Below are 12,126 nucleotides of genomic sequence, written 5' to 3'. Positions count from 1 at the left end.
TTTCCCATTGCTGCAGATCAAACCGAACTGAATCAGCCTCAACAATATCAGACTGAGAAGTCTTCCTCCATGAGCTGTCATAGCAGCTTTCATAGAATTGCAAATGTAAAATAGGAAATATAAGAGTGCAGAGTATTAAAGGCTTGTTACCATATACAGCACATCACCATCACTGGAGTTCTAAAGACAGTCTGCCCTTAAAAGTGATCTCATGTACATCATTCTCAAACTGTAGCTTTTCTTACTCTTAACAGTCAACAGCGTGGACTTTGATATGGAATATAAATTATTTTTTAGTGAGACATTACTTTGACCACATTAGCTTCAATGCTATACAAATGATCTTTGATTAGCTTTAAAAGAAAAGAAAAGAAATAGTGTGTATTTGCCATCCTTAAGCAGATTATGTGCCACATGATACTTTCTTAAACAAAAAATGTTTTGTCAAACATTTAAGCTGCTTTTCACATAATAGATATCTCATGCTTCGACTGGTGTTACACCACTGCATTTTATATACATTCTTCAGTTGTGCTTGCATCACTTCGGTATCAGTCTACATGTATTCACCAACCACTGAGAAGCAGTTCTGAAATACTGGACACATGGCAGTCAAAATCCAGGGTTTCATTCCAGATCTCATTTCTCTGTAAAACTGTATTTCAGGGTTTTTTTAATTAATGTTGTGACCACATAACCTCTCACATAATACTACTCGTGCAGGATTAGTCAATAAAAATGATGGAACTAGTCATAGTGATGGTTTAGCTATCTGATTAAGTACTGCAAAAGCATGAATAGCAGTTGGAAGAATTGGGTAAGTTACACAATATTCTGCCAATAACTCTTTAAAAACAGTAGAACTATTTAGGGGTAAAAAGATATTCTAAGGAAATAAAATTTAGGAGTTCTGTTTGTGCAGGCAATATACTCTGAGAAAAAAAGTGAAAATCTAGAAGGTCAAATGTGGACTTTCAGCCTAGAAAAGCACATGGCAAGAAAAGAGAGTTGGCTGAACTATCGTTTCCTGAATTGTGACACATGGAAGAAAGAATTTTGATCCTTCCTGATATTAAAGCCATTGTTCCTACCCTACACTCCTTGCCTCAAAACGAAGTGCATCTTATTTGGTTTTCACCGACTATTTTCAAGGACTTCAGTTTTCAAAATATATCTCTCCGTTCCTTATACATGGTAAATTGAAACTGTGTTTGAAACATACGAAGTTCTTCAAAGACCAAAGAGCTACGCAAAATAATTTAACTTTTGTTGACTTAAAACAGTTAATAGAAAAGCTTTGGAATTCTGATAATGTTAAAGGAGAATAGAAGTGCTTTATGTCTTCTGACTTCTCCTATGGCCAAAAAAAAAAGTCTCTAGATCACACACAATTGTAGAAATTCAGTATGTGGAGTCATATGCTTTTTACAGATTGTGCCACAAAAAGCTTTGGATGTTTGGACATCAAGCACTACCTTGACAACAACACATCACCATTCACTTACAACATCAATTATGTCTAGACATCAGTCAGAGTAACAGTTGTATCTTAGAAACTCAATTTAAATCATTACTTCAGAACATGATGAAAAGTTCACCCATCTCAAGCCTCCCCATACTCAAATTGTTACCAGACGGCTTTATCTTTGTATTTGAAAGCAATCAAAATAATTATGTTAAATAGAATAGAAAACAACAGTTAACCCACGGTCATTGGAAATACAACATATGCCATGGTTTTATTCTATGTCAATTAACAATTATAATTTTACTTTGTTTACTGCAAACTATACATTTTTTGAAGAGTCATAGAGGCACAGGTTGTAGATCTCTGCAGGTCACTTAGCCCAAATTCCCACAGGCAAACTTCTGAAGTCTGGCTACCAGTAGCAAGTTGAAAGCAATAATTGGATCATCGCTTATCTTCTTGACCCCAGAATAAACAAATCCACCCCCCTCCGTCTCTCCTTGTATGGATAAAGGGCTGAAGCAAATGACATCTTAATAGTCCTCCTTTGATCTTATTCTAGTTTGTCAATATGTCTCTTGTACTGGTGGGCCCAAAACTGTACAGTATTCCAGATGAAGCCTCACCCAATGCCAAACAAAGGGCAGTAATCACTCCTCTCAACCAACTAAATACATTCTTATATATTCATAAGCCTACTGAACTGCGAAATTTTAACAGTGATTCAAAAAACAGCAGGCAATTGCTTTAATGATTCAAACATTAGAGAGCAATACACTTGCTCTATTATTTAGCATCACTGTTTTCACACCTTCCTCAATAATCACCATGAGAACAACATATACTATATGCTACATATAAGATGCTTACCTGAATAACTTTGTAGAAATAGGCATACTGTCGAGCTGTATTTTTATATTGGCTAAAAACATCATGTATGGCCTGAGTTGACTGAAGATACTGCACTTCATCTTCTTCAAAATAGAGAGGAGTGTCATATTCACTGGGGAGTGTCTGGATGTAGGGCAGCCAGAAAGAGTTGGGGTTGGCTCGCTCACAAAGAAGATGGAATGCCAATGTTATATTGCCCATAGCTTGAAGAATTCGATCTTGAGAATACAGGGATCCTAAATTAACCCAGAAAGGTGAGGCACTAAATTAATTGTCCATGAAAAATATCATCCTAGATCTACTTTAAATGAACAAGATGAGATAACATGTAAAAATTTTCAACAAAAAAAAGCTTTTCAGGTTTCTAAAATATTTAGCTATCCGCATTGTGTTATGCTGCAGGTTATTTGACACAGTAAATGCCTCATGTACAATTGCATGATGGAAGACATGAAGAAACTAGAACAATACTCTCAGTACCTCAGAACATTTTATCTCTAAGTGTTATACAAGCTACATGATATGTGTTCAAAATAACACACACACTTCTGGAAGATATCTAGTGCGCTCAGCCAGAAACAAAAAGGAAAATTAAATTCTTTCCACTGACACTTCAAGCTTCTAGGTATTCCAAACCTGATGGTCGGCATGATAAGCAAGTCTTGTAATAAAGGAGATCAGCAAAAAAAAACCAAAGTGTCCTATTGAATGATCCCATACATACCAACTTTTTGCTTAAGAACTTCCTTAAGCTCTTACCTAATACTGAATTTTTAGCTGACTCAACTGTCATCAACAGTTTTCTAGGAACCCACAGAAACAGCTCTTCAGCCTACAGAAAGGAAAAAATGCATAGAGGGTCAGTTAGCATTTATATGATATGCCAAGTGTCTCAAATATACATCGTCTTTAAATTACAGGTTGTTTTAATTTTTTTTTTTTTAGATCAAAATCATTCAGAATCAAAATTCTTCCTTCTCTTTCATTGCAAATTAAACAAACATGCTATGTTTTACAACCAAATGTTCCAATCTGCATTACACAAAGCTTAAAACAAAGACACTTAGTTTACAAAATAAAGTGCTTCAATTTGGAACTGCTAACGTGTAGATTGCCCACAAAACCTCAAAGCTACCAGATACATTACATTGCTATCAGTTATGTGATCAAATATTTTCTCCCAGTAGAGGGCTTTTCACATTGCCTATTCTTATTTTAGAAAAACTGTTCAAGATTTTTATCAACCAGTAGTGCTAGCCTTATTAACTATGTGCTACTAAAGCCCTAAAATGAATATAATATGCTCGTTTTCTAATATTCTTTCTACAACAGCTGATTGTTCTTCAAAGCTGTTTCCCATCTGTAAAATGGGAATGGAAAGAGGCAATCTTAAAACGCTTACCTTTTAACAGTTAGCTAAGTGTGTTTGCCTATATTCCTCACCTGATGAGCAAAAGATATTCTTTACGATTATCAGGTAATTTTGTTTTTTTCATTTTCACTGGAAAATAAGTATTGCAAATACCTCTTTCTGAGACAAAAAGACCAGTGTTTTAAAAGAAGGGGTATGAAAGAGGAGAAGAGACTAAGTAGTTAGAAAACATGGAAAAGAGAGATACATCAATGGGGTAGAGTAGTGTGGTGATTAGGTAAAGAGTGTAGGCAACATAAAGAAAAAAAAAACTGATTAAAAATTCACAGTACTATCCAATAGTCAAAAATAAAATTATTGATAAAATTGAGCATTATTTGTCAAGTATGCAGAGTTGAGAGTGTTTCAGAACAGCAGTTTCATAAGCAGTCAAAGGGGGAAAGGGAAGGTGGTGTTTCAGGGCTCTGAAGCTACATTCCAAACATGATTTTCTAATCTAAGTCAAATGTTCTCATGCTCACCTTTATCTCTCTTGTTGCTTTCAAACCAAACCCCTCCTCTTCAAAGTTCGCTATTTCAAAACCCTCTGTGGATGCTCCATTTTCAGTTGCCCACTTTACCAATTCAGGGAAATAGTCATCTCTTTTTCCATCAAAGACAACAGACAAACCTATATACACAATTTATTGAAAACAAATGCAGAAATAAGAGGATCTAGAAAGATAAAGAAGCTCAATATAAAAGCACATGTAAAAAGCTATCTGCTATCCCGCAGCAGTTCTACTTTGAAGTAGCTGAGTCAGAACTCGTCTTTGTTAAGTGCTACTCAATAGTATACAAATGTCATACCCAATTTTCATCAACTTAAATATTCTGCCAAATTGGCTTACCAGTCATCTTAAAAACACAACCACCTAAACTGAGCTGTGATGAAATATGAAGCTCCCCTCCTCTTTCCCTTTTAAATAAGCTGAGCAAAAATATTTCCCAGCTTAATATTGATGATAAATGCAATCACCACAACATGTTAATACAGACACAAGGAGGAATTTGAGAGGCAAACTGCAATTTCATTACTTCAGCACTGGAAATGATGATAAGCGGATCTCAAGCTCCTTCTCTCACATACAAGGCAGTTAGCTTTTTCCTGTAGCATACGATCTACTATAATAACTAAGGACTGATCATCCTCCTGACATCACTGAGCTTGGCCAAATTTTTACACTTGGCTTCTCCAACAGGCACATGGTCCACCAGTGAAATCACAACTCTCATTCATTTCCTCAGCTTTCCCTGGCAGTTCTGCCAGCTTTTTCTGTACCTTGTTGCCTCTGTGTTCTCTTCAACCCAAACTCTAGTGTCAGATCCCATTAAAAGTGTCCAAATGCCCCTGAAATGCTCAGGCCATTTTATGAGTCACAAAATATCATCAGCAAGTTGCTTACATCCAAAGATATTTTGGTTGAGCACAGGTCATAAATACATCTTTAGATTAAAAGGATTTTAAGAAAGTAGCATTAGTGTATTTGAAATCTTCCCCCCCTCCAAATCACGCATTTCAAGCCCCAGAACCAATCAAATCTACAGTTAACATAAAAGTGCAAGTATCGTCTAAAACTATAGTCTTTGATGATGCAGTATAAAAACTCGATATTGACAAGGTATTTTTTTGAATGCAATGAGAATGTGGTGCACAGTGTTTTGGTTTTGTTTTGGGGTTTGGTTTGTTGTTTTTTTTTTAACAAAAGCTCGCATTTCTCCTTTATTTCATACTCCCTTCAGTATGCTATTTTCTGAATGTATTCAGAGCTAAGGTTTCACAAATCTAGTAAGACTAGTTGCATAGCTTCTACAGAACTTGATAGGTGTTTGTACTGTTCAAGACTTTGCTCTTTTGATTTTCAACATTGACTACGGTATAAGGCTACTGGAAGCTTTTAACATCCAGCTTGTATTTGGAACCATTCTCTAAGCATCTCGGAAATTCTACCTCTGTTCCTTATATATGATGTGGCCCAATACTTCCCACATTTTTCCAAATTAAAAAGAGCAGCTCCTTTAAACTACTAGCACTATTGGGGAACAATTTACTTCTATACTGAACAAAATATAGCTAAAAAAATTTTGCTACCAAGTAAAACAAGGAAAAATTTTAGACAGCAAAAATACTCAGTTTCAAATTAAAAGTTTTCTATAATCAAGAACATTTTAGTTCACATTCTGCAACCCAGTGTTCTATTCAAGAAAAGTACAAAGTATGACACTTTAGGTAATATACATTCTTTTGTACATCTTAGAGTTCCCAAAAGCAATTTATACTTCCTTTGCTTATTGTTTAAAGCTTTTATTAAGCTAGAAAACTGTGTAATATAAATTACTACGTTCCATTAAAAATTAGTTTTGAAAGACATCATTCTATTCATACTCACTATGTATGCAAAAATGTTACATTAAAAGCCATTTGTATGTCAACAGTGCTGTGGTTAGTAGGTTTTGCATCTTTCAAGGAAAAAAATACGTCCTATCAACATAATACTATTATACTAATTCTATCACTTCTGCCAGCAGCCATTTTCCCCATGAATGTTTCGATGTTTCTGGCACAGAAAAAAGATATAGTGAACAGCACAACCCCAGTGCTAACTCTGTTCTTGTTAACCTGGATTATGTTTTACCGTAACATATGTACTACATCATAAAAACCAGGACATGTACCATACATCTAAAGAAGTCGCAGGACAGCAAAACAACGAATCGAGTTCACCTCTACAGAGCTACAGGATGCAGTCACTCAAACAGTATCATTTATTCTTCCATATGCCCTCTGCCAATAACTGATGTTCAGAGGTTTAAAAGTCCTTTCATGAAGTAAGGTTCTCATGCATTAGTCAAAATTATTAAAAACAGGTGTAAAAAGGACATTTCAAACCTCCAAGTACAGCCTTCTGCTTTTTCAAGCAAGTACATGAACCACTCAAGCTCCATTTTAAATGCAGTCTGGCTTTTTTGCCATCACCATATAAACATCAGAGAAGAAGGAATTGTTATTTCGCTGCCATTTAAAATACAACAGTCAAAAAAAGGTTACTTGTACTAAAATTACATGAAAAGCATTTTTTAGAGCATACCTCTAAATAAAAACAAAGCTAATATGAAAATAAAGTATCAACAACAGTGAGTTGTTGCAGAACATACCAGAAGAAAAACTGTTCTAATCTGAAAAATAAGCATACCTTAAACTCAGGAAAATTGGCAATAAAACTCCGTATTAACTGTGGTACCATAAGCATTTCTTTATTTTAATTATGTGCTTGATTTATAGCAGATAGATTTATTAGCTGATGTATTTATTTTGTGCATTTATATATTTTTATTCTGTCATAATTTAATGTCATGACGTTGAATTGCTGAAACTGTTTCCATGTCCAGTAAAGTGTTCAGGTTAAAATAAAATAGTTATAAAAATTAAATTCAAAATGTTCAGATTTATAGAGGCAGGGGGGGAGACTACGCAATCAGGAATCAAGAAGGCCTATTATTCTCAAAGGATTTTTACTTCTTGTCCTTCAGATTGTCATCTCATCACAATCTCAAGCTCTTTTTTCTACTTTATCGAACAGAATTATCACAGGATCACCTGTCTGTGATATTCACTCAGAATTATAAGTATTAAAATGGTTAATGGCAGTGGTCATGCCCACCAGAATATTTCAGAAACACTTGGAAGCGTAAAAAGCAACTGCATGTCAGAGAATTAAAATTTTTTATGCCAAAATAATATGATTGCATAATATTTATATAACAACAAAAATATTCCTTTTAGCTGTCAACAGACAATTCTTTAGGCAAATCAATACTCTGAGCCACCCTTATCTTACAATCTTTCACATTTACCTTTTTGCTTTTTGCGAATTTTCTCAACAAGGGAACGAATCTGTACATATTCTTCCCACTCCTTACCAGGACCTGGGGTAGGACTGCTGCATTCTGGAAATAAAAACACCAAATGAAAATGTTTTGAGAGAGAGAGAGAGAGAGAGAGAGAGAGAGAGTCTGTCTGTCTGTCTGTCATGGTTTCACAGCAACTTTAACTGAACCTTAGTACTGCTTGCCCTTCAAACATATTTACATGGTAAACACTATAATCTCCATTGTTATAAATATCTCATTCTTTGAAATGTAATTAATAGATACTTTTAAAATCTTCACAGTATAACTTGCCTCAAGTTATTTTATTTTCCTTTTTTTAATATTCTTTCAGATTTAAGAAATATCAAATGTTTAAAAAGCGAGGAAGAAAAAAAGGTAGACAACCAGACCATTAAGTAGATAGTCTCTCAGATAAGACAAAAAAAGGCTGTTTTCAATAATCCAAGCAAAACACTCTGTTTACATCAGTCTGCTTGCCATCATTCTTGCTGTAATGAAAGCAGATGATAATAGCATAGAGCTTACCTTAAGTAATTGAGAAATTTGCTGGTACATACATTTGACCTGCCTAGTCAATACTGTTTTCAGATGCATGTGTACTGGAAGGACAAGCAAAGGAACACTGAGCCAAGCTTTAGCTTTAGATTATATCCACAGTGTCTCTGACAATATTCTAAAGGTCTAGTGTGTGGATTTCTTGATCTAAGCGGCATAAATCCAACTGGACAGCTGAAGATTACCTTGTTCAACTGATCTGAAAAATCTTTGCATTGAATAAAATATTGAAGCTTGACAAAAAGAACAGCTGATACTCGCCTTTGCTTAGAAAATTAGATCTACATTTTATTTTTGGTAGCAAAGCAGAGGCCAATTGTAGCACAAGCATCAAACTGCTCTGCCAACTTGTTGTCTCCTCTTTGTGAGCAATTCTAATTTTTCTAAGGCAACATTTAGATGTGTCCAGGATATGAAAATTTGGACTTGTGTTTCAACAAGAAGTGTAGCTCAGCACAATTACTAATAACAGGAGAAAGAGTGAACAGTATTTTAGCATCATTGTATGAAATCATGCTCTGCTTTTCATATTTACTAGAAATAATGGATGAGTTACAAGTTCCTCAACAAGTGAAACAACCTTTGGTCTATACACAAGAACTAAGCACTACAAAGTTTCCAGCCAACAATGACAAAATTTTTATTTAAATGACAAAAATATCAGTGCAGTTGAACTGAGTTGTATTGCTGCTTTCCACAGCTAATTTCTCTATTCTGATATCCTTCTGATATCCTGTTCAAATGATAAAACAGAAACAGTGCAATTCTTGAGGTTTACAAAAAAAGCATTTTTGACAAAGCTTCAATGTCAAGTTATCTACAGTAGGTTTTTTTTAATTTAATCTCCCCCAGTATTTATGCTTGTGTTGAGATGTAAAGCCAAAAGCTGCCAGAAATATGGTATGTCCAATACACACACATATAAATAAGCCAATAATGGTATATACTAACAGAGGTAGATACTATAAGATACATACTATACTATCTTAAGTAGGCTGAAATAGCAAGTTTGGCCACTTACAGGAAATGAATAGAATTCACTGGCTTCAACAAGAGAACGTGTTTGAGTGGTCTGCACACCATCCCTTTTCCCAGAAAGGCACAAAAACAAAACTTACTTTGCAATAACTCGCTAATTAGATTCAACATTTCCTTTGGAGATACTGTCGCTGTGGCTCCTGTACCTGACTTCTGAGTTTTCACTCGGCTCTTCTTCCCCATCTTCCAACTAAAACAAATTAAGAAGCACACCATCGCCAATTATTAAGAAACAAAATACAATAACAATGAATGGACAAGATCTTCTTTTATTAGTCACTTAAAAAAACAACAACAAGAGGATGAGGAGTTGTTTCTGGTACATATATACATCCAAGTATTATTTGCATGGCCCGAACATAAGACAACCATACAGTGCAATCTGAAGCAATATTTCATGTAGTTGCACATTAATTACCTCAGGGTAATTAGAAACTAGAAATCTCAGAGAGAAAAAAAAAACCACATTCAGAACTTGCAAATTCATTAGTTGTGAACAAATATTATGAATACCAAAGTATCCATGCTGTATAAACCCAGGTTATTTTACCTCATCAGCTGCGCTGCAGACATCAGCTGAATTAGTATTTGTGACTGCACTAAAGTAGTAATTCAAAGTTAATAGAAAATTAGTATTCCATTTCAAAATAAAAATCAAAATATCATGTGTATATCCTTACAGCAGCTTCTTATGGTTAAAGACAACTAGTTAAGGAAAATTTATTTTCAGTTACCACAATAAATGGAACATCATCCTAGTCTGGTTTTCCAATATTCAGATTCCCTTGTTCTCATGGAGGACTTAAATCACACAACATCTACTGGAAGGGCAGCATAGCAGGGCATGAAATATCCAGGGAATTTCTTGCATGCACTAGGAGTAACTTTTGATTCTGGCGCTGAACAGGCTCCTAGGGGAGGGGTTGTGCAGGGTCTGGTACTCATGAATAAGGAAGAACTGCTCATGCATATGACAGCCAACAGCAGCCTTGGATGCAGTAATTGTGAAATGGTAGTAGAAGATCTTGAGAAAAGAAAGGAAGGAAAGAAGTAGACTAAAGACTCTGGACTCACAACAGTAGAGTTGCAGCTTGCTCAGGGAACGGTAAGCAGAATGCCCTGGGAAGCTACAAAGGAACCCATGACAGCCGGTCATCTTCCTGAACTCTCTTCTTGGAGCACAAAAACAAGCCTTCCCAACATGCAAGAAAATCAGCAGGCACAGCAGGAGGCCAGCTGACTGTAGATGAGACTCCTCACTGACTGAACTCAAACGAAACATATGTAAAGTGGAAGCAGGGACAGGCAACCAGAAGAGAATATAGATGCACTGTCTAGGCAAGCAGAGACTGAATTAGGGAGGCCAAAGCTTGTCTGGAGTTGATATTGAAGAGGGATGTGAGGGGCAAGAAGAAATGCTTCTACAGGTACACCATTCACAAAAGACAGATCGGGGAAAGCGTAATTCAGCTGCTAAATCGGGAAGCAACCTAGTGATGAAAGGTACAGAAAAAGTTGAGGTACCCAACACCTTGGGCAAGGTCTGCTATCAAGCTTCCCAGGTTTCCACATCTAGTAGCAAAGCTTGAGGGAGAGGAGCTATCAAGTTAAAGACCATTTAGGTAAGCTGGACCTACACAAGTACGTAGGACCAGATGGGAAACATCCAAGGTACTGAGAAAGCTAGCTGATGTCGCTGCAAGGCTGCTGGCTATCATCTTTGAAAAGTCATGGTGATTGCCTATGACGGGAAACAGGTAACTTACAAACCAACCCAACAGAAAAGCAAGGTGGGGGAAGGAGGGGATAGAGGACCCAGGGAACTAGAAAGTAGTCAGTCTCACCTCATTTGCTGTACAAAACATAGAGCAAGTCCTAAAGTGAAGTTATTTCCAGGCACGATGGACATGAATGTGACTGGGATCAGACAACAGACTTCTAAAGGCAAACCATATGCAACCAATTTGACTGCCTTCTGAAGAAGTAAGTGGCTCTGTGGACCAGGTAGAATCTGTGGTTGCCAGTTGCTTTGACTTAAACAAGGCTTTTAACACTGTCTTCCATAGTATTTTGGTTGTCAAACTGAGGAGACACGGACTGAATGATGAACAACAAGGTGGACAAAAAGTTCCTTGGACCATGAGGTTCAAAGAGTTGTGGTCAATAATTGCAAGTCTAACTGCCAACTGGTTAGATGCAGTATTCCTCAGTGGTCAATACTGGTCAAGATCTTCACTAGATTTGGATGCTAGGACAGAAAGCATCCTCAGCAAATTTACAGATGATATAAAACAGGGAAAGCAGTCAACATGTTGGAGGGCAGGGCCACCATTCAGAGGGACCGCAACAAACTGGAGGAAGTTGCCAACAGGAACTTTATAAAGTTAAACAATGACAAATGTAAAGTGTCCTGCATTTCGGAAGGAAAAAACCCTATAAAGCACTACAGCTGCAGACTGGACAGGCAGCAGCTCTGCAGAAAAGGACTTGGAGACTCTAACAGACAGCAAGTTGAACATAAGCCAGCAGTGCACCCTTAAAGCAATGAAAACTAACTGTAGTTTTAGTTGCATAAGCAAAAGCATGAGCAGCAGGTCAAGTGAATTAATTATTCCCTCTGCTTGGCACTGGTGAGGCCACATCTAGAGTAGTGTACAGTTTTGGGCCATGCAACACAGGAGGTACTAGCAAACTGGAGTACGTCCAGAGGAAGGCCATTAAAATAGCAAAAGGGCTGACACATGAAATGAAAGACATGATAAGGGAATTGGGTTTGTTCAGTCTGGAGAAGAAAAAGAGCCCACTGCTGCCTTCACTTGTGTACAGGGAGTTATACAAAGGGTGGAGGCAGATTCTTCTCAGGCAGGCACAG

The 12,126-nt window shown here is 36.5% G+C and overlaps 1 protein-coding gene across 6 annotated transcripts in view; it reads right to left on the bottom strand.

The window, feature by feature from the left end:
* SETD3 (SET domain containing 3, actin N3(tau)-histidine methyltransferase) overlaps positions 1 to 12,126 on the bottom strand; it is a 66,690-nt gene that overhangs the window by 30,143 nt on the left and 24,421 nt on the right. For all 6 annotated transcript variants that reach the window (XR_012673809.1, XM_075151117.1, XM_075151118.1 and 3 more), the window contains 5 exons: positions 9,335 to 9,444; positions 7,626 to 7,718; positions 4,253 to 4,401; positions 3,119 to 3,191; positions 2,339 to 2,595 (listed from right to left, as the gene is read on the bottom strand). Coding sequence is in view for 5 of the 6 variants with exons in the window: in XM_075151116.1 (XP_075007217.1) it covers positions 2,339 to 2,595; positions 3,119 to 3,191; positions 4,253 to 4,401; positions 7,626 to 7,718; positions 9,335 to 9,444 (682 nt within the window). In the remaining variant the exon portion in view is untranslated. The remainder of the gene's footprint in view (positions 1 to 2,338; positions 2,596 to 3,118; positions 3,192 to 4,252; positions 4,402 to 7,625; positions 7,719 to 9,334; positions 9,445 to 12,126) is intronic.

Source organism: Calonectris borealis, chromosome 5 (assembly GCF_964195595.1).
Source record: "Calonectris borealis chromosome 5, bCalBor7.hap1.2, whole genome shotgun sequence".
In the NCBI taxonomy this organism is placed as follows: domain Eukaryota; kingdom Metazoa; phylum Chordata; class Aves; order Procellariiformes; family Procellariidae; genus Calonectris; species Calonectris borealis.
Note: the sequence above shows the minus strand (reverse complement) of the source record. Positions and strands in the feature narration are given on the sequence as shown.